The 26,519-nt window shown below is 41.0% G+C and overlaps 1 protein-coding gene across 4 annotated transcripts in view; it reads right to left on the bottom strand.

Annotated features, from left to right (window-relative positions):
• The window catches only part of LOC106546595 (protein kinase C and casein kinase substrate in neurons protein 1), a 51,553-nt gene that overhangs the window by 4,341 nt on the left and 20,693 nt on the right, over window positions 1–26,519 (bottom strand). For all 4 annotated transcript variants that reach the window (XM_087713808.1, XM_087713809.1, XM_014063501.2 and 1 more), the window contains 8 exons: window positions 23,658–23,725; window positions 21,488–21,644; window positions 18,536–18,771; window positions 17,609–17,770; window positions 14,708–14,883; window positions 11,375–11,495; window positions 8,583–8,680; window positions 2,780–2,874 (listed from right to left, as the gene is read on the bottom strand). In XM_087713808.1, coding sequence (XP_087569934.1) covers window positions 2,780–2,874; window positions 8,583–8,680; window positions 11,375–11,495; window positions 14,708–14,883; window positions 17,609–17,770; window positions 18,536–18,771; window positions 21,488–21,644; window positions 23,658–23,725 — 1,113 coding nt within the window. The remainder of the gene's footprint in view (window positions 1–2,779; window positions 2,875–8,582; window positions 8,681–11,374; window positions 11,496–14,707; window positions 14,884–17,608; window positions 17,771–18,535; window positions 18,772–21,487; window positions 21,645–23,657; window positions 23,726–26,519) is intronic.

Here is a 26,519-nt window from a genome sequence, read left to right as displayed (position 1 = left end):
CAGCTTTGAGAAAATGAGCTACATGTGCCTTGCTGAGCCTTAATGAGTAAGAGGTGTGTATGCATGAGTCTATGTTCTGGAACAAGGGACAGAGATGCCGATTAGTTGAGGCTTGAAATACCTTGGAGATCAGGGTAACAACTCTGACGCTGGAAGTAGTAGGCATGATGTTTGCCTTCTATGTTTGGTTTGTAAGGCATCCATCTTGTTCATAAATATTACTGGTAGTCCTCGAATTATGGCCACAATTGAACCCAAAATTTCTGTTGCTAAGCAAGACATGTGAGTTTTGCCCCATTTTATGACCTTTCTTGCCACCTTTATTAAATGGATCACTGCAGTTGTTAAGTAAGTAACACAGTAGTTTAAGTGAATCTGGCTTCCCCATTGACCTGGCTTGCCAGAAGCTGCAAAAGGTGATCACAAGACTCAGGGACACTGTAACCATTGTAATATATGAGTCAGTTGCCCAAGTCTGAATTTTGACCACATTACCATGGGGATGCTGCAACAGTGTGAAAAACAGTCACAAGTCACTTTTTTCAGTGTCGTTGTGACTTCGAACATCGCTAAATGAAACCCACAAAAAGAAGGAGAAGATCCTTGGTCATGGTCCTCCTGATTGAAGGAACTCAAGTTACTCTGCTGATCAGCCACAGTTGGACAAAGGGGAACAGGTTTCCCATTAGAATCAGCATAAATAAATATTCAACAGGGCTGTGAGGCAAGAAGGAGGAATACTTTAATCTTACCTGCCTTATGCAAATCCAAATTAAAATTCCTGCTGCCAACTGTAGTGAAGATACAGCACTTTTCAGTATTGCAAAGGTGGGGATGGATAAAGTTTAAGTCTAGCCTGCCTCCCAAGAATCCTAATAATGAATTGGCTGCCCTCTTCTCCTGCCACCTTTCCCAGTATTAGCAGTAGCTCTCCGGGCTAAAGAGAAGGAGGGGGTCAAGTTGTTACCCACCCAGTGGACAGTTAATGAGTGCCATAGGTTGAGGCTAGTGAAAAATTGATAACTCCTCCTTTCTCCTGCCACCTGTATTTATTTATTTATTTGCTTGTTTGTTTATTTATGATTTGATATGCAAGCTGCCCATCTTGTCTAGGTGGTATGGAGGGATGACCTTAGAAGGGAGAATCTCACATGGGGCAATTGCCATGTAAAAGATACCTCAGCCACAGAAGAGGAAATGGTGTGGGAGATGTTTCAAAAGGGACTCTCCTTAGCTTTCCGGAAATTAAAGAAGGGGAGAATACTTTCGTCTCGCAAGATTCTTTTAATGAGACATTGCAACAGAGAGCCAGTTTAGTGTAGTGACTAAGGCACAGGGCCAGCTGGATGACCTTGGGCCAATCGTACCTTTTCAGCCCTAGGAAGCACGTAATGACATACCACTTCCAAAATCTTGCCAAGAAAATTGCAGGGACTAATCCAGGCAGTTGGTTAACATCAACAGTGACTCAAAGGGCACAAAAAACAAATCGAAATCCAAACCCAAACACCTTACAATAAAGCTACAGTAGAACTGGCACTCCTGGCTGTGTGTCTTGTCTGGATAAAATTGCAGGCTTAATAGCACTCTTTTCAGCCCTGGCTAGAATAACTTCTGACAGACAGAACCTCATCTTTGATCTTCCGTCAGAAATCATTGGTTATCCAGCCTCAACCCATTCAAGTACATTGGCTGATATGTTTAGTGGGACAGAAGGAAACCAAAGTCAGTACAACCCTCATGTCCTTTCCTTAGTTCACTGTAAACAAGGATGCCCTTTAATGGTATTCTTCTAGGACAGAATAAAATCCAACAGTGGGACAACAACTGTTATGCTAGTATTATTTTCTGTCATCTGAAGAATTGGTAGGTAGCACTGTATCTAAGTTGTATGGAGCAACCTTGGGAAGAGGCAGGACAATTGTCCGTTTATCCTGATCACTTTTGTATAGGAGAAAATAATATTAGATGAGCAAGGCTGTACCAATCACCTTTGTAACTGGAAACACCACTATCTCCTAATCCTTGTCAAGTGCAAACAACCACAGCCCATTCATGAATAACAATAGTCAGTAACTTTATTATCTACCACTATGTTGCAAAAATCTCATCAGAATGCTTGCCTTCCCCTGGGAATAATTAAAGAAGGCTTCATGGATCTTGGTTGCTTGCAGCAACACAAGGACTCCAAGTTAGGCCCTTGTTTGACTCCTCCTTCCAGCCTGGCTGATAGATTTTCAAGTCCTTAAGCAATTGATTTCTTATCCCCACCCTTAGAATTTCATATGCTCTGTTTCCCAGAAAATAAAACCTGTCTTTCTTTTGGGCCCCAAAATAAGCACTAGAGTTTATTTTCGGGAAAACACAATTTCGGGGTGGTCAGCCCAGCTGTGCACCCCACTCCCCGGCACACACACAAAAATTGGCAAGCGCATGGGGACAGGCAGCAGCTGTAGCCCACCAGTCCTTTAGTCAACACACACTTGAGCTGTGCAAAGAAGAAAGCAGGCAATCCTGATGCATGGAATAGAAGGCAGATGATCCCTATACGACACTTATATTAGGCACATACATAAAAATAGGGTGGGGCTTATTTTGGGGGGAGGTCGTATTTTTGAGGAAATAAAGAGAATGCAATAATACAGATGACAAGAGAAGGGAAATCAGAGTCCATTTTAGGAGGTTGGAATACATTCATATCCATTTTAATATTTCTATGGAAATGAGACTTCCTTTGAAGAATGACGTTGGGTGGAAGGATTATGAAGATAACACTCACCTGCCTTGAAACTTAGCTCATCTGCTTCCTGGCCAATATAATCGTACACGGCACGAACCCGCTGGCCTGCTATTGGTGCAGGTGCTGGCTTGGGACTGTAGAAAGGAGGGAGAATGTGACTATAAGTGACCTTGTTTAACCTTTGCTTATTATACTTACCCTGCTCTTTCTGCATATCCTACAAGAGGCTAAAGTAAGGTACATGGTAAGCCACAAATAAACACATTATATGTTATTATATTATAGCTTAATGTGAAGTATGAAGAACATCTGACACTGACTTATTGAAGATTACCAAGTGAAATTCATGGCGAAAAGGAGATTTACATCTGGATTTCTGTGGATCATCAATGTTGACACCTGGTCATTTCTTTGCCTTATCATGTGAGTGACAATCATAAATTTAGGAACTAACAAAGGACTGAAAATCAATAAATACCGATAGTTAAAGGGAGTCTGAAACTTGGATGGCCTGCTAGCCAGCTGAACTTTCTTAAGGACACCATAAACGCAGGAACTGTCCTTCCAAGATGAGATCCCAGGAAGTGGACGTTAGAGATTCTAGATAGTCCTTGACTTATGGACCACAATTGGGATCAGAATTTCCACTGCAAAGCAAGGTGGTTATTAAGTGAATCATGCCCAATTTTATAATCTTTGTTGTAATCTTTATGTTATTAAGTGAGCATTGCAATTGGTAAGCAAATCATTGATCCTTAAGCAAATTTGACTTCCTCTACTGACTTTGCTTGTCAAAAGTTGGCTAAGGAAGTTGCATGGTGTTCATATGACCTTGAGATGCTACAAACATCATAAATACATGCCAGTTGCCATACACCCGAATTTCGATTGCCTGACCACAAAGATTCTGTAATGATTGTCTCTGTGAGAACTTGTTGTAAGTCACTTTTTTAAAATTCCATTGTAACTTTGAACAGGCACTAAACAAAGATTGTAAGTTGAGAACTACTTATAATTTCTTTCTTTCAATAAGCCTTGGCTTGTTGGTCTGCACGAGACATGGATCACCAGGTCCCTGAGAACAGATTTAATGTCACTGGGCCTAGAAAAACCAGGAAGTGGGTAAAATTATGACCGACTGCTTAGTTAGTCTTCTGAGGGATATTTCATTTTTTTACAAGGGTAATTTTATCTGCATTCTAATTCTGTACCTCTGTCTCTTTGTTTGCTTGGGTTACTTACGAATTACAAGCAGATCATAGCTTCATAAAACTGCTTGTAGTTTCATAAAAGATTAAATCATAGCAATTGGACCAACGTTTATTAAAACTGAGACTTTTGGCCTGGGTGATTAAATCTTCATTTACAAACTGCTTGTAGTGAAACTATCCTTGCAAATCTTCCCTTCGTTGTCTTCATTAATTATTTTTTTAAAAAAATCCTTTCGTGTTTATTACACTATTGGGTTTGTAATCTCTCATTTTAGGTTCCAAAACTGAGGGGAAGAGGGGAAGTGCTTATTTCCGGTGGGAAATGGTTCTTGTGTTAGTATAAATTGAGAACAAGTTTAATTTTGAAGTTAGCATTTTATTCAGCTTCCTGCTCCTGTACTGGTAGTCCTTAATTTACGACTGTTTGCTTAGCGACTGATCAAAGTTACAGTGGCCTCTGCCAAAACTTGACCCGGTTCCAAAGTTCCGATGTTCGTTTCCCCTGCCCCCCATAGTCACATGGCTGCATTTTGACTGTTTGGCAACTCAGTTGGAAGTGCCCTGTGGTCACCCAACCATGATTTACAATCATTTTGCTGGGAACCAGAGTTTACTTTTTATTTCTGGCAAAAACTGCCCCATAGCGAACAAGGGGTTCACTTAATGACCTCAACATTCGCTTAATGACCACCATAAAAATGTTGCAAAATCAAGTTTTGTCACGACTCCCTTTCTGATTGTCACAATTTATCACTGTAATTGCAGGGCTCCATTATGATTGTGACTCAAGGACTACTTTGCAAGTCCTGTTGACATGATTAAGCAGAAAGAATATATTCCAGCTCTATAATTGCAGGGCTGCCTTACGAAGTATACATTGCTCTCTTAAGTAAAGGAGCAACATTAGCCTTCAAATATTCCTGAAAGCAAACTTAAAGCCACAATTCTTTGGAAAATGAGGTTTTTAGTAAATCATAAACATTCAAAATAACTTACTGCACAAAAATAATCAGCACAAATTTCTAAACTGGCCACGGAGCATTTGGTTGTATTATAAAATAGTTAAGTTCCGCCTAGATGATTTTCAAATTAAAGTTTTATTAAAAAAACGCCACAACCTGAAAGATGCCTTTCAAATAAAACTAAATCCTGACCAGAAGGTTTTATTGTCTTCTTGTCATCACTCATGTTATAATAACAACACAGCAACTGAGAGGTAAATCTCTTTAATTATTACATCCATATCCTATCACATATTATAAAATTTGCTGAATACTTGAAAGGGCATTAGGAAGTTTTCTTTGGATCAAACCACAGATGATTCAAGTCTTGATACTAATGTTTAATCCCACCCCCACACACACACTTGAAAAGCATTTTCAGAGGTTCAAAATCTGATTGGAGAAAGATGAGCTGCACAGGAATAAACCCATGTCCCAACTAAGGAAGTGCTGTTGGCACAGAGAGTATGTTCTTTCTAGTGGGCCCAATACACATTTTGGAGGAGTATTGTACTATGATAAAAGCACAACAAGAAACATGCATGTGACCTTATAGTAGAGATGTAGCATGTACATTGTAATAACTATTTTTAAATAATGGTTTATGAAATAGTTGGCTACATCCACATAGGTAACTAAGCCCTAATCATGGTTACCAACCCAGGCAGTTGACATCACGTTTCATGTCACAACCTAGTTTTTAAAATGAATAAACCATACTTGAGTGGGTGCCACACAGGGGTGGGTTCCGGCTTCTGTTACTGCCGATGTGCTCAGGGATGTCCTTCGGGCGCAGGCTTTGGGTGCGTGTGTGTTTGATGTGCACTACGTGCGCATGCGCAGAAGCAAAAAACAAGATGGCGGTGCCTACAGCGCCACTGATAGGACCGGTTTGGGGGCGTGGCCGGCCAAGTTACTACCTACTCAGCCAAACCAGTCTGAACCAGTAGGAACCCACCTCTGGTGCCACAGTACCCAAAACCAGCTAACCACATTTAAGTTTAATAAATTGCATAGCTGTGAAATGTTCCCTCTATTATCAAGCCCAGATTCTGAGAAATGTTTTATAGCAACTCAAAAATATCAAGAGATCAGATCATGCATCTCCTCTGCCATTCCAGTGCCCATTTCAGTCCTCTTGTGTTAAACCAGAAAGAACTTTATATGCAGGGATGTGGAACTATTTTTGAAGTGCATGTTTTCTGAGTGGCCTCACTCTGATGATCTCCTTTCATGACTGAGATTTTATGCATTCAGAAATAAATAAAAATGCTCCATGTAGGAACAAGTAGAATTGTCTCAAAGACCTGAGCATCCAAGCCGATTGAAGGGCAAGGCAAGCCCTGCAGCCAATCAGGGATGGCCTTCAGAAAGAGAAGAGACTTCATTAGATCCAAAACTTTCAATGTCAGATTGTAGGATGGAATATCTGTGGCGATGACAAGGAAGGCATCCTTTGACTTTGCTCATAAGTGAGAAGGTGCCTTCTCATTTCCTCTGGTACCTGTTAATGATAAATTAATAGGTACGAGTGGAAGAGAATATGAGAGAATATGATGCAACAGACTGACGGGAAATTCTGGGAGTCCTCAAAATCATTGGAGTAGACTTATCAATCATGGAGGACTCAATTTTTGGGAGTCTATGTGTGTGTAAAATTCAACAGTTTTACAACTACCTAGTCCAAACCACGCACACATACTGGGTGAATCCAACCATCCTGTTTTGTATACTTTGTGCTTTATGGTTAGAGTTTGAACCCAGCCAAATGTGGCTTATTTCATAATGATTAAGCAAATCATGGGTTGGTATGGTGCCTTAATCAGATAAATAAGTGGCTGTAGGCAAATCACCCTTTCTTAATTACAGGCTTCCTGCTGTTGTCATGTATTATTCACTTACTTTACGAGGTTGCAAGTATTCCAGTAGAAGAGTGTCTTGATCACTAAGAACATAAAGATTACCCTCTTGTATCACACCCCAACTTTCCAGTGGTCAGCCAGATGTCTCTGAAGTCCTTGTTCCTCCCTCTCCCTATTGTTCCTCTGATGCCCCCCCCCTCTCCCGGCAAGATAAGGCAGTTGAGAGAGCCTGCTAGAGGCCCAAAGACTTTTAAAACCATCCAAATCTGTGCTTGTCACTGCATCTGAGTGATAGCCATATATTTTAATTATATGATCTATAAAGAAACTCTTGCTTTATTTCTGTAGCCAAATCTCCTCAATTTCAGTACATGACCCCTGACCCTAATGTTTAAGAATTAGCGGTTTCCTATGCCATATGTGAATCAGGCCCCTTCCTCCTCTTTTCAAGTTCAAATATTCCAGTTTTTTCTTGCAGGAAGAATGTTTCATCTCCCAGACCATTTGGGAGTTCACTTTTGCACTTTTTAAAAAGCTTACCATATCCTTTTTAAACCTGGCAGCTGGGACTATAAACTGTAGACATAACATAGATTTGTGCTATTGCTTTACAATGTTCAGAGTTTTCAATCCATTTTCTTGTAATCCTTAACATGGAATTTGATATATTGCATTATCATGTTGGCAAATTGTCAGTCTTTTCCTTGCCAATGGCAAGGAAATGGTTTTTTTCACCAATGTTACACATTGAGTTGATGTTTTCACTGAGTTCTCTATTTGAGGCCAATATCCTTTTTCGGTTAGTCACAAGCAACTCTGGGTTTATGCAAACTTAGGGTTTTCTGCCCCACTGGGGCATCGCATCACACTTACTTAAACTGGACTATAGTTGCCATTTGATTATTCAATCTCTTCATAATTATTTCTAGTTTTCACCATCTTGCTTGTAATCATATCTGCAAACTTTGGCGGCTTGTAGCTCTCTCAAAATCATTCCAGCTCCTGTTCCCCCCTTCCCCCCCACAAAAAAAATCGGAAAAAGTGCCCATCCATTTCTATTCTGTGCTTTCTGTATTGTGAACCAATTAACAATCCATGAAAGGAGAAGTCCTCTTATCCTGGGAAGATTACCATATTTTTCGGATTATAAGATGCACCCGAGTATAAGACGCACCATGATTTTGAAGAGGTAATTTTTTTTTAAAGTTTTTGCACTCTGCAGGTGTCCCAAACCCCCAGAATGTCTCATTTTTTGCAACAAAAAGGGGGGGGGGAATGCAGAGCTTTGGGAGGCTTGTAGAGTACTCCTGGGGGTGGGGGGGGGGATGAACAAAAAATGGCCTGTTTTTCGCAAAAACGGGCCACTATTTTTTTTTTTTAAAGGGTGTGCAGAGGCTTTGGGGGGCTTAAAGAGTGCTCCTAGGGGCTGGGGGAGGCAAAACAGCCCTTTGTTTGCTCTTTTTTGCCCTCTCCAGCAACCAGGAGCACTCTGGAAGCCTCCTAAAGGCTATGCACAGCCATTTTGGTGAAGGGGGCAGGGTTTCGGTAGGCCAATAATGCTGTATTCGGTGTATAAGATACACCCAGATTTTTACCCCCTTTTTTGAGGGAAAAAGGTGCGTCTTATACTCCGAAAAATATGGTAGGTTTATTGAGTTTGGAAGATGGACACTACAAGTTACACATTATCCAACATTATTTTATCATTCTAGCTCTTTCATTGATTTTGGAGGGTGAGAAGGAAGAGGAAAGTGGAGATACAACTCACCAGCTCTGGGAGGGGGAGATGCTACAAGGTGTCACTTTCTCTGGTTCCTTGGGTTTCTTGATCTTCACTTGTAGCCGATCAAGATTAGGGCTCCAATCCTGGGTAGCAGGAGAGGAGAGGAAGAAAATGTGAAATCTGAATTTGGGATGCATCCCATTCAGAATAAAAAAAAAAAAGAAGAAAAGTTGAAAGTGGTTAGGAATCAAAAGGGCAGCCTTACAATAGGCAGAGCTTGGTTGATGCGGATACCTTTTTGGGTAGTTGGACCTGTCAGTCACCCGCAGGAAGTCTCTAATCACCACAGGATGAAAAGCATTATAACATTTTGGAGATAGGTGAAGTGGGTTTTCCACCATACATTATCTCAAGAGATGGACGGTAGCTAGTCCAAAGAAGAAAAATAAAATCTGCCCTTCTAAAAAAAAGTATTGAAAAATGTATGGGAACTTTAATAAAGTAATACATTTACCCTGATAAAAATTTTCAGCAAAACGTGATAGCAATTTGTTTAGTGGGGTTTTTTTTAATGCCCCCAACAATTTTTAGTATTATTTTGCAATTTCCCTCTTGACTTGTATGTATGGAAATATAAAGAGACGTCAACTTACCACCACTTGCTTAGTGTTCAGTTAAAAAGGTGCTGGGAAGAGTGATTTACAACTCCACCTTGCACTTATGACTGTCACAGTGTTCCCATGGCGACACGATCAAAATTTGGGCACTTGGCAACTGTCCTATATTTACAACAGCTGCAGAGTCCCAGGGCCATGTGATTGCCATTTGCAGCTTCCCCAGGCAGCTTCCGACAAACAAATTCAATGGTGGAAGCTGGATTCACTTAACAATTATGTGATTCACTTAATGACCCTGCAAACAAAGGTCATAAAATTGGGCACAACTCATTTAACGACTGCCTCACTTAGCAACAGAAGTTCTGCTCTCAATTATGGTTGTAAGTTGAGAACTACCTGTAGTCGCTATTTCTTAAAAGCCATTAATAATTCTCAAAATCAATTAATTAGTGGAATGGCTTGCCTCTGGAAGTTGTGGGTGCTCTATGATTGGAGGTTTTAAGTAGAGATTGGACAGCCATTTGTCCAGCATGTTATAAAGGCTCCTGATCGAGTAGGGTTTTGGACTAGAAGACCTTCAAGATCCCTTCCAAATGTTATTCTGTATTCCATATAAATAGATTCCTAAAGCCTTCCTTCAACCAGGCCCCATTTGCAAGACTATACAAAACCCTAGAGAAGAGCGTAGGTGTTGGAACTTAGGTGTCTTTTATATTTCATTTGGTGCCAAGATTTTTTTTTACAGTAAAATCCTATAATTTACCTTGAAAGAAATACAAAGGTAAATAGCATAATTAATTAAATCAGATTGTCAGCCTGAAGAGTCTGAAGATTCCTAAACCAAGCTGTGGGGTCTAGCTCTAATTTTTTAACATAATCTAATTTTTATTAAACCATAATTGTTAAGAGGTGTAAATGAGATGTTAAATGAAAGCAAAAATCTTTACTTCTTTCATGTTATTTCTGGCAACTTGTCAGAAAAGGGAGAAAGGAGATTACTGTTGTTATCAAACAATCTGAAATATTTCCCTAGCTATCAGCTGAATTGTTTTGTCACAGAGGATGTTATAAACAACAGTTGACTGTCAGCCTGAAGGCTCTGAAGAGAAGGAATTCTTTGTCTCTGAGGGAAAAAACCACGGAGAAGTGAGAATATCTGGATTTAGAATCAACTAAACAGTGGATTTATTTTTTTTCTTACTGGAAACTACAGGTAGAACTTGATTTATGAACATAATTGAGCCCCAAATATCTGTTGCTAAGTGAGACATTTGTTCTATTTATTTATTTTGTCAAGCATATTTATAAGATAACAGATAAGTATAAACATGATTTTGAATACATGAAAACGATAGGAATAAAAAGGGACATTAAGACAGGGACAGTAGGGATGTTGGTGTGCTTATGCACGCCCCTTGCAGACCTCTTAGGAATGGGGTGAGGTCAACAGTAGCCAGTTGAAGGTTAAAGTTTTGGGGTTAGGGAAGGAAACCACTGAGTCAGGTAGTACATTCCAGGCATTCACTACTCTATTGCTGAAGTCATATTTTCTGCAATCAACTTTGGAGTGGTTTACCTTAAGTTTGCATCTGTTGTTTGCTTGTGTACTGTTGTGGTTAAAGCTGAAGTAGTCACTGACAGGTAGGACATTGTAGCAAATGATTTCATGTACTACGCTTAGGTCAGACCGAAGGCGACATAGTTCTAAGTTGTCTAAGCCCAAAATTTCAACTCTGGTGGCACAAGGTATTTTACTGCGGGTAGATGAATGGAGGACTCTTCTCGTGAAATATCTTTGGATTCTCTCAATTTTGCCCCATTTTATGACCTGTCTTGCCACAGTTGTTAAGTGAATCCCTGCAATTGTTAAGTTAGTAACATGGATGTTAAAGCGAATCTGATTTTGCTTGTTAAAAGATCGCAAAACAGTGATTATATGACTCCAAGACACTGCAGGTGTCATAAATCTGAGTCAGTTGTCAAGTGTTTGAATTTTGATCCCATGACCATGGGGATGCTGCAGTGGTTATAAGTGAGTAAAATGATCACTCTTTTCAGTGTCGTTGTAACTTTGAATGATGACTAAACTGTTGTAAGTCGAGGACTACCTGTATTACTATGTTGGGACATTTTTCTATATGTGCATAAATGGAAACCGGAAGGATTCTGAGAACATGCAGCATGCTGTTCTCCTACCATTGAAGAAGAAATGCTTCCCACCTCAAATTTTGGCCAGTTCATGGGCATTCCTGGGCCATTTCGGTTACGCCACAATTTAAGATCCTCTTGGTCATTTATCTCCTCAATGGCCTGATGCAAGTCACCATAAACAGCTTGGATACTGGAGAAAATGAGAGATAAAGATGAGAAAATCATCACACGTACAAGCACGCAGCATGCACAAAACATTCCCACTTAGGAGCAATTTGTACAAAACAAGTCTAACCGAGGATGCTGCCTTCAAGGCGTTTACAAAGTTGTGAAACTGATTTGCAGGTTTTTACAGGATGTACTGAGTTGCAACATTTGCCACGTGGAATTCTACTGTGCTTTCCAACCATTACAAAATATGTATCCAAGAGAGAAAGATTGAACATGTTCTGATTGACAGCGCAACCTGGTGCTTTTCAGGAAAATTGGCTACAAGGCAAGGCAGGTTGCAGTTTTAGCAGCTAGATTGTAGGACAGGGATAACTAACCTTTATTTTTATTTTTAAAGGAGTACCAAAATTGCGCATTCCCCCCTCCCCCCCCGGCCCTACCCATCTGTGCATGCACGCGCGACACACAGCACATGCGTGTACGACTTCCTGCACGGGGAGGGGGGAGTTTTTACCCTCCCCAGACTCTGGAGGCTTTCCTGAAATCTGAGGAGGGCAAAAACAGTTTCCCCTGGCCTCCCGGAGACCCTCCGGAAGGCAGAAACAGATCGTTTCTGAATTTCCAGTTGGCCCTTTGGGCCCCTTTTTTTGCCCTCCCCAGTCTTCAGGAAAGACTCCGGAGCCTGGGGAGGGTGAAAAACAGGCCCCATGGGCAAACTGGAAGTTCATTCGCAAACATCTGGTTGACCCGTTGAGCCTGTTTTTCACCCTCCCCAGGCTCCAGAGGCTTTCCTGAAGACTGGGGAGGGAGAAAACAGCCTCCCTCAACTCTCCAGAAGGCTGAAAAAGCTGGCCGGCGCGCATATGTGTGCTGGAGCTGCCATTCACATGTGCCATAAGTTCGCCATCACAGTTGTAGGATGTAGGAAAGAAGATCAGATGGGAGGAAGGTGAATGGAGGTATATATTTGGGGAAGAGATAAGATTTACCTGGGAGGGATGCTAAGGTATAGTTTAACTAGCTCCTGTTTTAAAGGTCAGGCCATGAGATGGGGGAATAGTGTAGAATGGAGACTTTTTTAGTAGAAATGGTGGAGGCAAGAACAGGTTAGGCATTGATTGTCATGAAGAGAACCTGTCTGTGGTCACTAAGCAGAATGGGACAACTTGCCATGGCCAACTCGCCCCAGCTGACTCGCCCTGGCCGTCTTCCTGCAACCGACTCACCATGGCCAACTTCCTGTTCCCAACTTGTCATAGGAGTAGGACAATTCAACATGGGATAACTCAGCAGAGGAACAAAAGAGGAACAAGTGACTCAAGCTCTGGTTCACTCTAGCCTCAAGGACGTCTAAGGTTCAAACCTAAAGTTATCCTAAGCTCATCATTAAGAGTTGGGCTTGATGACGCATTTTCACATAATCAATTAGCAGTGAGGTTTCATCTATAAGAAGTTTTATCTATGAGAAGCTGAGAAGTTGGGAGAAATAGCTCAAATCTAAGAAGTTTGGATGAGAGGAAAAGGAAAAGGGGGAAATGGCAGACTTACCTAAGCCTTAAAACCAAGGAATTTAGAACAATTCCACGCAGTCGGCTCACTGTGGCTGATTTGCCCCAACTGTGTCATCCTGGCTGACTCATTCCAGACAACTCGCTTCAGCCAGTTCACCATAGGACAGCTCACTGTGGGACAATTCAATTGGGGATAACTCAAGAGAGGGGCAAGAGAATTGCAGGGGGCCTTGTCTTGTTTTTGGTTTCAATCTTCTCAAGTTAGAAGTCCTCCAGGCTGGGGTGAGCCAAAACATGGCATCACCTGTATCCCTTGTCCCTCTCGTGAATTATCCTGCATTGAATTGTCCCATGGTGAGTTGACTGAAAAAAGCTGTCCCTCAGAGTCGACCATGGTCAGCCCGGCAAGAGGGCCAGGGCAAGTTAGCCAGGGTAAGTTGTCCCATTTCAACACCAAGTGTCCAGCTGCAGGAAACATGGGCAGAGACAATTACAGTAGAGTGAGCTGATTTCAGAAGGGTGGGGAAGGAGAGCTGTTTAGTTCTGGGCAGGTCATTCAATAATTCAGTATAACATTCATGTACTTATAAATTGTTGCCTAATAATAATAATAATAGTTGCCTAATAATTAGTAAAAGCTGCCTGTAGAACATGACAATTGTGATTATTATTATTTTTTGCTGCAGGAAAAAAGGAAGTAACCCCAATGAATTTCTCTATTAGTGGAAAGTTCAGGGCAGCTGGATCAGAATATATTCTATAAGGTAGGCAATGGGGAAGGAGTTGTTGAACCCAGGACAGGTGCCAATATTGTAGCTAGGATTATAATAGCATTATAGTATACATCTGGAAGCATTCTCTGACTATCTAATTGTGAATCAATTACAAGTTCTTTTGTGGAATGTGGCATTCTGGTAAAAAGGGCAGAGGACATCTATGGTGTAGCTGCCTGTGGAGAGATAGGTTCAAGGGAATAAAGGAAGCACCAGGTCATCTGGTGATCAAAGAAGTCAAGATGATGATTTGACTGTATAGTTAAAGTCAGCATCTTGCCTTTTTTGATCCCTCCTCAATGGTCACCCTTAGCTTTATTCCTCCATCTAATGGCAAATGGTGATACTGCACATCTGGAGCAGTGGCCTTTCATCCCTTTTTAGCCAGTACCATAATCCATATCTGGCATTCATGAGGATAGAGAAAAATCACTGTTTCTCAACCTTAGAAACTTTAAGATAGGAGGATTTCAACTCTCAGAATTCCTCAGTCATGCATGAAGTAGATAAATTGCATTTTTAACTAAAAAATGTCCCTGGTGTCCAGTAATGGCCATTTTACCACCCCTTTCAATGAGGCATGGCTCTTTTAATGAGAGGAAATCCTGCTGCATGAAGTTTAATACCAGTATCTTCATTTTAATCAATGGATCTGAACAATGTGAGGCCAGCTGTATGAGTTATATAGCCCACAAGTTGTGGTGGAAATGTAGTTACAGTCACAGGAGGAGAGGTTGCTTTCCAGAAGGCAAAAGGGCATTGGCTTGGGATGTCTGGTAAGCAGGAAGAAGACAAAGACAGAGCTCCCTAGCAGTTCACAATATATATCTACAGCTATGTAGATTGTGGTTTTAGTCAGGCAAGATTCTGTCTGTAGGCCAACAACAATGAAGAAACAACTCTATGTATTATTCTTGGGGCCTGATGCAAGACTCCTTTTTCCACACCTGGAATCTGCAGTGATATCCAGACGCCGATGCAGGGCGAAGAAGGCACTTTTGAGGAAGACAATCCGTCTCTGCTCCAGAGCCTGCCCCTGCTCAAACACAGTCTCCATTTCTTCCATGTAGCGAGGGCTGCAACGGTCGAGCTCCTGCAGGGCCTTCTGATAACGTTCACGGATCTGTTGACCAGAGCCAAAAAGATTTATAGGCTTTCAAATTCTCCAATCTTTGGAATCCCTATCCCTAAACATATGCTCTCACATGTCTTGGACAAGGCAAGGCTCATTCAGCTGCAGGCCACTCCTTGTGGCCTACAGTAACCAGGCTGGTTGGTTTTGCTGCATTGCAGGGAGAGGGAGGAAGAAACTCATCTGATGCTTTGGGGAGCTAAATAAGATTGATGGGTTATCTCCTGCCTTAGACCAGGAAACTTGAATGAATGTAGGAAGTAGGCAGAGATCAATGCCTGTGGGTGTTAGAATATGCACTCCCACTCAAATCGCATCATACCACTCCAAATTAAATTAGCATATATATATATATATGTGTGTGTGTGTGTGTGTGTGTGTGTGTGTGTGTGTGTTTATTTGTGCTGATAAATAAATAAAGGGAGACTAGTATAGATCTATTTCAAGCTATTTAGCTCTCATCAGCTAGCCATACCCTTACTGGGATTTGAACCTAGCTGATGAGAGCTAAATAGCTTGAAAGATCTATAGATCTATACTAGTCTCCCTTTATTTATTTATCAGCACAAATAAAAAAAACACAAATATAACAAAGGCAACAGTAAAAAAACATTGGGTTTCTGTCGTGATGGACTCTTGTGACGAACCGATTGACAGATGATGGAAGCAGTTAACTTCCTCCCATAATTGGGGCTTACCAGGGGTTGTAAAAATCATATATATATATAATGTTTGTGTATATATGTGTGTGCGTGTATGTATATATGTTTGTGTGTGTGTCTATAATTGCTGAATGTTTACAAATTCATGCAATCTCACAAGATTCTGGCTGACTCTTGAGATTTCTGAGATCTTGGGATGAGGTTGTCAACACTTTGTAATATTTGAGGTGATTTTGGTGAGGACACTAATTTTTGTGTGAAAAGTTTTATCTTCAATATGTGTTATATATACATCATATGTGTAGAATTGTGTCCTTCACATTGTAATATGTGTTTGTAATTTGCTCTTACTGTTCTGCAATTCTGAGTAAAAAAAAAAAACTCTGCACACCCAGCATCTTGATGAGCAAAAAGGTTTGAATTGGCTGACTTGAAAAAAAAAATCTGCAATTCATAATTATTTAATTTTCTTTTTGAACCCAATCCAGAATATTAAAAGGTCACACTGTTCTTCAAACAGATTTTGTATTTAGTTTGCTGCACTCAGGCAACAACAGTATTGTTCTGCATAATTGCATTTCCAATCAAAGGAAAGAAAAACGGTTTGCTTTAAATCATTGCGGATTTTTTTATTCCAGATAAATCCCCAAGTCCCAAACATTACTCAGATATTAGGAAAAGATCTCAATCATTTCTGCACAGTAAAAAATTGATTTGGCAATTGTTCAAAGTTACAATAGCACTGAAAAAGGGACTTGCAACCAGTCCTCACATTTATAGCAATAGCACTTAGATTTATATACCACTTTACAGTGCTTTACAGCTCTCACTAAGTGGTTTACAGAGTCAGCATATTTGCACCCAACAATCTGGGTCCTCATTCTACCCATCTTGGAGGGATGAAAGGTCAAGTCAACCTTGAGCCTGGTGAGATTTGAACTGCCAAATTGCAGGCAGCCGGCAGGCAGCAGAAGTAGCCTGCATTGCAGCACTCTAACCACTGTACCACTGAGGCTCTGATTATGATTTTTGCAGCAGCCCCATGGTCACATGATCAAACTGGGCACTTGACACCTGGCATTTGTTTACAATAGTTGCAGTTTTGGGGGGAGGGGGGTCATGTGATCACCATTTGCGACCTTAGTCTTAACTGACTTCCAACAAGCAAAGTCAAAGATGGAATCAGGATTCATTTAACAACCACGTGGTGAACGGATGTAGTGATTTGCTTAATGACCATGGCAAAAAAAGGACACAAAATTGGGTATGATTAACTTAACTGCTTTGCTTAAGAATGGAAATTTTGGTCCCAATTGTGTCCTAAGTCAGAACCCCCCCCCCCAATACTGAAGGTGCAAGCGGTGCGACATGTTCTCTAACCCCACCAGTCAATTGATATATTTGATAAAAGTATCCGGGAACCGTTAGTTGCTAAAAAATAACTCAGAACAACTGGTGCCACTCTGGCCTAAAATGAAGAATGCTGGGAACTGTAGTTCTGTTTCTGCTTTATATTTTAAACAAAATATAGGTAGTCCTTGACTTAAAACAATTCATTTAGTGACCGTCTGAAGAAACAACAGCAATGAAAAAATGACTTATGACCATTGAAGCCTCCCCATGATGATGTCATCAAAATTCAGACGCTTGGCAACTGACTCACACTTATAGCGGTTGCAGTTTCCTGGGGCAACGTGATTCCCCTTTTGCAACTTTCTGACAAGTAAAGTCAATGGGGAAGACAGATTCACTTAACAACCATGTTACTAACGTAACACCTCTAGCAATTCACTTAACAACTGTAGCAAGACAGTTCATAACATGGGGCAAAACTCACTTAATAAATTCCTCATTTAGCAACAGAAATTTTGGACTCAATTGTGGTCGTCAACTGAGCAGTACCCGTCATGGCCAGCTGATGGTGAAGCCAACAGTAGCATATAATAGATGTACATAACAGGCACAAGTTTGGCCAATGTAGTTGGCCTATCTGACAAACTGCCCAACCAGCCAGGAGCAATGGAGAAGATAGAGAGGTACGAACACTCCCCTACCTTGTTGGTTTCTTGGCTACAACGTTGATGTTCTTCCCGCAAAGTACGCTGCCGATCTGGAGATACTTCAGCCCCCGATGGTGTCTGGGTTCCACTCTCCCGCAGTGTTGCAATGTGCTCTTTGCGGCAGGCCTTGTGATAAAGAGTTTTGGCCTTCTCTGCCTGAATGTAGAAGTTGAAGAGGATGAGGAGGAAAAGGATGAAAAGTCAGGACAGTTGGGACCCAGTAGTCCCAGAAATCCTTCTCCTTAGCTTCGATATACTCTTAATTTATGGAGTCAGTGGGAAGGAAATAAGTCTACATAGGCTGCCAATGCTAGCCTCCTACTATTCATAAACTGAGGACTCCATCCAACCTCATTCTATTGCTTCATGTTGGACATGGTTGGAAAAGGGTAGGGATCAGGGTAAAAGGGAAAGAGAGATACAAGCTCACAATAAAGATAAACCTTTATTTCTCTAAAGCTTCTTCTGTTTCCTAAAGAAACCTAGATCCTTGGATTCTATTCCTCCATGTCTTTACCTATCTCTAGGTAAATGTAAAGGTTCCCCACATACATTTGTGCTAGTCATTCCTGACTCTAGGGAGCGGTGCTCACCTCCGTTACAAAGCCAAAACTGAATTGTCCGAAGACGGTCTGTGTTCATGTGGCTGTCATGACTAAATGCCAAAGGCACATGGAATGCTATTACCTTCCCACCAAAGGTGGTCTCTATTTTTCTACTTGCATTTTTACATGCTTTCGAACTGCTAGTATGGCAGAAGCTAGGACAAGTAACGGGAGCTCACTCCGTTACAAGGCGCTCAGGATTCGAACCGCCAAACTGCCAAACTTTCTGATCAACAAGCTCAGCGTCTTAGCCACTGAGCCACCGCGTCCCTTTACCTATCTCTACACCTAGAGAATTCCCAAAGGTTCTTCCTACCTTCTTGAGCTTCTTAGTCCAGGGTTTCTGAGCCCGCTGGAAACCATTTTCTAGCTCGCAAGTCTCCTTGAAGCCCCCAAAGAGCTTGCGGTGATAGGAGTCATGCTGCCAGGATCGGATACGTCCAGCATCCTCAGAGACCAAAGCCCTTTGCATCTCCATGTGTATTTGGCTTAACCGCTCAGAAGCCCCCAGGAAAGCTTGCCATGCCCGGAGTAGGGAACCATATACCGGGCCTAGAAGTGAAGGAAGAAGGATGGGTAATGACAGGAATTCATAAATTCCTTCACTGCAGCAAAATTGAGAACAAGTGATTTCTTGGGATTTGAAGAATGCAAACTTGATGCTTTATTGAGGAATCGGAAAACTGGAGAAGTGAACTAGGCAGAGAAGCCATTTAAAAATTGACTTTGCTGGCAACTTTTACTCTGCTGTAATCATGTGCGGGATTTTCTCCACTAACATAGATGTTAGTACATGGGAAGTGAGGTGGGCAGAGACCCATATTCCTGTCCTCGAGTAGGACAGAAAATTGGCCTACTCTAAATGAGTCTTTTTCAACCTTGGCCAAATTTGGACTTCAACTCCCAGAATTCCTCAGCCACCTGTGCTATCCACACATCTTGGAGGGGGCAACATTGGTGGTGCAGTGGTTAGAATACAGTACTGCAGGCTAATTCAGCTCAAGGTTGACTCAGCCTTTTATTCTTCCGAGGTTGGAAAAATGAGGACCCAGATTGTTGGGGGAAATATGCTGGCTATATAAACCACTTAGGGAAGGCTATAAAGCACCCTGAAACGGTGTATAAGTCTAACTGCTATTGCTATTTAAGTGGAATCAGCCAGATAAATGATATGGCAGCTGTAGGAGTGTCTATAGAATATGATTTAAAAAGTCAAGATGGTACGTAGCTGTGACTGTGTAATTGAAACTCCACCTGTTTTTTTTTAATGTTCATCAAGGTGCTTTGATTGCCTTATCATAGTGAACAGCTTGAGTTTTTTTAAATCACACCTTGCAAACACCATTGGCCAAATGGCAGCCATGAATTTTATATCAGGTATTTCAGCTATGCTCATGGGCTACAGAAATGGGCCTCATGATGTTCTATATAGTGCAACGTTTATTACTGATTTTTGGCAGGACACTTCCTGATCACAGACTACCCAACTATGCTTTAAAATCTATAATAACATGATGACAGCATCCTTTGGAATGACATCACCTGGACTCTAGGAGATAATTCCCAAAAATATATGTATCCTGAATTATTTGCAGATGAGTCCCAGCATTTTACTAATTGCTCAAGACTGCAGTTTCAGGTACATTAAAAAAAAACCTAACAGCATTCTCATATAATAGATGTTAAAATGCCGCAGGGCAAGTCTCTGGAATATAGAACATCTAGATTTTCTTAGATAACTTTTAAAAGGCACGGTTTATTTGGCTTTTCAATTGCATAGGTTGTGTACAGCAACTATCCTTGGAAAAACCAGTTTCTTCTGTAGGCATCAGAGCAAAGATATTACCATCCTGTCAGAAACACTTATCCTCCCATACACTTTATCACGATGAAATCATTACTTCAAAGGGGAAAAAAAAATCACCCAGTCCCATATCATGGGAATTATCTATCCATCTTTTGAAGTTACAACTAGGGCTGGTTTTGGGAAATTCATTATAGTATTATGACTAGCCATATCAACATTCTAGATAAATACAGCATGGCTGGGAAAGTTGAAAGGAGAATTTTCCTGGAACATATTTTGAAATGGTTTCATAGTATATTCTAGGAATAAAAAGAAAAAAACTAAAAGTTTATGGCAAGAACAAACTTTACTGAATCTTGAAATAGAAAAAAAGAGACTTTTCCAGCTTTTTTTTTTTTTTTCATCCATGGGATCTCTAAAAAACTCTACAACATTTGCTTTCCCTTGTTTCCACCATTCCTAATCATTGCAATCACCATTATATGTAATGTAATTGGTGATAAAACCTGATTTTATATACCTCAAGGTTGTCCTTGAATGATTTTGGACTAAAAGGGAAATACCTTTTAACATAAGGTAAAAGTAAAGGTTCCCCTTGCACATATGTGCTAGTTGTTCCCAACACTAGGGGGCGATGCTCATCTCCGTTTCAAAGCCAAAGAGCCAGCACTGTCCGAAGACATGTCCGTGGTCATGTGGCCACTATGACTAAATAGCAAAGGCGTATGGAATGCTATTACCCTCCCATCAAAGGTGGGCCCTATTTTTCTACATTCATTTTAAGCATGCTTTCGAATTGCTAGGTTGGCAGAATCTGGGACAAGTAACAGGAGCTCACTCCATTATGCAGCACTAGGGACTCAAACCACCAAACTGCCAACCTTTCTGATTGACAAGCTCAGCATCTTAGCCACTGAGTCACTGAGCCCCTTAACATAGCAAATAATAATATGTTTCACTCATGGACTGGGGACAAATTGAAGGCAACATCATGGGCACATGGTAGGAAAAAGATGCTGCAAGAATGCTTTGGGGGAATAGTTAGGTATAAGTGCGGAAAGACCCCAAAAGGCTGATGGGGTAATAATTAATTCCTCCAATTCCCTATATTGCTTTCTGTTTTTGTGGTGGGCTGATGCTTTGCCTACAGAAATAAATCAGGGTAAAACTGCATAACTCAGAACTTGGAGACATAGACATGCATTAAAGATACAAGGAAGGTTGGATTTACAACACGTAATTTACAACAAGTAATGTTGCAAATAACTTGAGAATAAACATTCTAGGTGTGGCAAAGTGTTGGCCTTAATCCTTGAGGAAATAGCAAGCATACTAATTTATAGTTAGAACACACATTTCTATCAGTTTTTCCCCCCAGATCCCCATTTCTTTCAAATGAAACCCGCATATAAAGCAAACCAGAATTTGGAACAGCCACAGAAAAAGGATGAAGCCACTCACTTGCGTCAACCAGGGGCCGCCATTTGCGAGACCATTCATCCATCATCAAAGCATAGTTACGTTCAATCTTTGCCCGTTCCTGGAAGCAAGCTACAATCTGGTCACAGACACGGTACCCATCATCCAGACGTTTGACTGTGCTCTGGTAGCGATTGGGCTGCAGGAGAAGGGATGGGAAGAAGGGATGGGGAGTGGTCTCCGTCTCGTGGTGGAGGAATGCCCCTTCAAAACAGTGCCTACCATTTAATGCCTTCCCTTCCAAATCCCACAGAGTTCTACCTCCTCTGGGGTCCTCCTGTGAATTCCAACCAGAATCAAACCAACCCCATTTGAGGTTTTTGAAAAACAGAGAATCCCAAGCACTATCATTAAGTGTTCCAGAAAAACAAGTATAAATTAGGTATTATGACTTTTAATTATTCTAAAAGAATATGGGATAAATGTGTTTTTAAAACTGGAAGTCTTTGCACAACATGCTAATCCATAATTTACCAAATTACAATGTGCTCAATTAACCCACTTCTCAGAATTTGCACAACACAGGGAATCATAAATTATGAGCTGGGTTCACTCAACCCAGTAGGCTAAAGTATGAGTAGCTAGTCTGAAGTTCAAGGAACATTGTTTTTAATGTATCATTTATTTTTTAAATAAATGGGGGGGAAATGTTGCCAGACATAACAAAAAATTCTGATACTGAAGTTTGCAGTGCTATAGTCAAGTTCTTTTTTCCTGTTTAAGATTAAGTGATGTGATAATGAAAAATCCACATTAAGAGAAAGGGAAATTTTGAATAAGCAGACTATTGATATCCTAACGCGGCTTTCTTCACAGTAATTTGGGACTGTTATTGCTTTCTTCTCCCCCCACCCAACTTTCTAATCTAGCCTACAACTTGGATATGCCTTTAAGAAAATCAGAAACCTTCAGTACCTCAGCTCTCCCAATTTATCTTTTTACTACCCTTTCCTCAATGTCATGCAGTCTTCACTTCACTAATTTTTATCCCAAGGAACTGGCCCTTGTAGCCAGTTCAGAAATTGCAAAATGGGCAGCTTACAGGTGGCCTTTGGGATGCCCATGTTACACCTCTCCTCTGAAGCCTGCACAAGCTTCCAGGGTGCTCCTGGATGAAATTCAGAGCCAGTTGGGTCTGGTGTCTGCCATGGCACCAGGCCAAGAATGCAGGAGACTGTGAGTTCAATTCCTTTCCCCCCACCCCTAGGCTTGAAAGGCAACTGGGTGACTTTAGGCCAAGCACTCTCTCTTTCGGCTAAGCTCACCTCACAGAGTTGTTATTGTGGAAAAAATAGGAGGAGGAAGTGTGTTGGATATGTTCGTCACATTGAATTGTTTATAAAAATAATAAAGGCGGGATGCGAATAAGCAAACAAATAAATGTTTTTTTAATTATTCCAGATTTTTCCACCCACCCCATTAGGTCCGATAAGGGGGACACACTCTGGACCCCTTCAATTAAAGAAGGTGATTTCCCCCCCCCCCTCATAGTGTCTTCTCTCTGGAACCCTATATCCTCCTGAGATCAGATTAGCCCTGATTTTGCTGGCCTTTCATAAAGCATTAAAACCCAGGACGGAAGTGAAGGTTGAAGGTTAGATGAGTTTTGAGAGGACTCTATTAATTGTTTTGTTTGGTGACCAATGCTGTTTTTTTATTCCTTGGTAATAAATTTTTGAAATTATTTTATAAATATGTTAGCCATTCAGAATAACATTTACAAGTTGGGTGGGCCTGTAGAAAGAAAGAAAGAAAGAAAGAAAGAAAGAAAGAAAGAAAGAAAGAAAGAAAGAAAGAAAGAAAGAAAGAAAGAGGGAGGGAGGGAGGGAGGGAGGGAGGGAGGGAGGGAGGGAGGGAGGGAGGGAGGGAAGGAAAGGAAGGAAGGAAAGGAAGGAAGGAAGGAAGGAAGGAAGGAAGGAAGATACCTTCCATCATTCTCAGATGCCATGTTCATACAATACGTTCCACCAGATGTTATTTTGTATTTTTGTTTTGTAGTTCGGCATGTGGTGCAAACTCAGTCCTTTTGGTTAGCTTAAGATTCAAGGTATTCTGGTGATCTAAAATGGGCTAGCTCAGGAAATGAGTCAAACATGTTGCATACACATACATTGAACCTCCTCCCCTCCTGACCCTCCTATCAGCTACTCACCATCCAGAAGCTGTTGGTAGTTGGCTCATCAGCAGCCACCTCGCTGTATATCACAGACATAGTATCACCTGTTTAGAGAGAACAGGTCTCATAGTGCATCCAAAAGTATCAAATAAAGTTCTCATCTTCAACAATTGTTTTGCAACCACATTCCAGATGTAATCATGAAGAACCTAACTTAATAATATGTGAGAATGATCTTGGAAGACAGAATGGAGAGCCACAGACTAGGCAACCGGCACATAAAAGATATCTCAGGCCACCAAAGGAGAAAGATGAGGGACGTGTTACAGAAGGATCCCTCTCTATTTTTTGGAGAGTAAAAAGAAAAGAGGGGGGAAATCATTTCAGTTTTATTTATGAGCCACGGTGGAGCAGTGGTTAGAGTATGGTACTGCAGGCTACTTCTGCTGACTGCCAGCGGCCTGATATTTGGCAATTCAAATCTCACCAGGCTCAAGGTTAACTCAGCCTTCCATCCTTCCGAGGTGGGTAGAATGAGGACCCAGATTATTGGAGGCAATAACCACTTAGAGAGGGCTGTAAAGCGCTGTGAAGCGGTATATAAGTAAGTGCTATTGCTATTTTATTGTATTAATTATAAAATTTATTGGTTCCCCCTTCTTGCCATAAGGTAACTCTGGATGGCTTACAGACATAAAAAATGCACCTATATTAAAACCATGAATAAATTAAAATCAAAAATTAAAATCAAAGACACATGGAGAGGATGAGGGCGGAATGGGGGGAATGTGGGATCTGTTGTTACGCCACCTCCTCTGTGCTGTTCCCCCATGGGGGCTCGAGGCCAACTGGCAGAGCAGGTCTTTGGATCTTTACGAAAGGATAGGAGGGTTGGGGCCAATCTCACATCGGAGGGCAAGATGTACCAGAGGGCAAAAGCCACAGTAGAGAAGACCTTCCTCCTGGGCTGATGGGACCCGCGCCATGCCTCCTCTGTTGGCATGAGTGGGACAGGCCAATCCCAGGGTGGTGGAGCGGTTCCTCACATAACCTTTGCAAGATTCTGTTACTGTGATCTTATAATAGAGACCAGTTAGTTCTTATGATTGTGCTTCTTCTCTGGATTATTCTTAAGAGCTAATATTCATCTTTAGGTTGAATACTGTCGATAACAACATATTCCGTCTTCACTTTGTTTCCCTTGTCCAGAATTCTATAGAAATCCTGGACTTTTAAAAGATATAGGGAGAGAATGTGCTCCCTGCATAAATAATAGATCCTTTTGATTTAAATATGAGCAAGTTAATGGCAGATATACCATCTAATCTACATGCAGTATTTTCAAGTGAAACATGGGGTCTCTTTTTTTTTAAACCCTCTCTTTTCTGTCTGAATTCCAAGAGTTTCCTCATAAACCAAAGCATTGGTTAGGACACCCAGGTCCTGTGTTTATAGAATATAATTTCATTTATTTTCCTTGGATGAGTTTGCATAAAAATCCTGAATAATAGACTCACCAAGCTAAGACTAACCCTTAACCAAGATGAATGCCGCTTTGGCTGTCATTTTGCCTGGCCAGTCTAAGAGTATTGTGCGAACATAGCACAGCCTCACTGGTGTAATGATACGGCTTCCTATCTCTCGGGCAAACGTTTGGTAAATGGAGGTACCCTTTTTTTGGAAGTGGAAGTTTCCAGAGATGAGAAGTTTATAGAAAGTGGAAGGTGCTTTGTTATACATATTGAGGTTGGGTCAGTTTTCTAATTTCCCTCCTATCCTGGGGCATTTGATGAAAATGAAATTCTTTGAATTTAAAATTATGATATTTTTTTAAAGGGCTACCATTACAGTTTTCAAGTGCTTTTAATATCGAAATCTGGCCCTAGGTTCTGCCTCGGTTAACTTTCCCAATAAGCAACCGAGTCAGAAGATCATTTAAAAGCAGTTTATTAGGGTGCCCTGATAAAGTGGGATCTCCCTATGAAAAGGGAGAATCTCAAGACCCATTTATTTGCCCCTCATTCTCTCTTCCAAATATGTTCAGTTCAAATGACAAGAAGATGCAAAGTTGGTTTTTACAGATCTTTGGGAAAGGACACTGAAGACCATAAAAATACCCTACAGGTATCTGTTTGCCCACCATTATAACAACCCTTTTACAGGACTGTCTCTCCCCAGTGGTGTCTATCCATCCTGTTAGATCTGGCAGGAGAGTCCTGGTCCTATTACCAAAAAAAATAAAAAATCATCTGCTGGGACTCAGGATATTTTTTTTACCTTGGCACCTGCCCTCTGGAACATCATCTCGGAATTAGACTTGCCCCAATCCTGTTGGCCTTACACAAGGATCTAAAAAACTGAGTTTGCACTGAGCCTGGGGCCTTGATTACATGGATGAGTCTGTATCATGGCTTGTTACAAGTATTTATGAATCTGCTTGACTGCTATTTTTATGTTATTATTGTTGTTGTTTACTCTGGTTTCTTTTTTTTTCATTCTGTTTTATTGTGAGCCATCTAGTCCTGTGTATGAGATAGGTGGTCTATAAATTTACTAAACCAATCAATCCCTCTGAAAGCAGAAGAAAACTGCAAGTATTTGGTCCTAAATGTTCAAATTTGCCTTACATTGAATTTGAACAACTTTGTTCATATAGACACCTCTAGGTATGCTGTTACTGGAGGATTTTTAAGAAGAGACTGGAGAATCACTTGTCTGAAATGATACAGAATCTTCTGCTTGAGCAGGGAGCTGGACTAGAAGATCTTCAAAGTCCCTTCCAGCTCTATCCTGATTCAATGACTAAAAATCCCACTACATGGGAAAAAGCTGGGTCTTTTTTTGCCCAAGTTCTTTAGCTTGCCTCATTCACAGATTTTCCACATATGAGATGAGGTA

This window comes from Thamnophis sirtalis, unplaced genomic scaffold, assembly GCF_051295495.1.
Source record: "Thamnophis sirtalis isolate CommonGarterSnake01/CBP01778 unplaced genomic scaffold, rThaSir2_p1.2 scaffold_4, whole genome shotgun sequence".
In the NCBI taxonomy this organism is placed as follows: Eukaryota; Metazoa; Chordata; class Lepidosauria; order Squamata; family Natricidae; genus Thamnophis; species Thamnophis sirtalis.
This window is presented reverse-complemented; position numbering and strand designations above follow the sequence as displayed.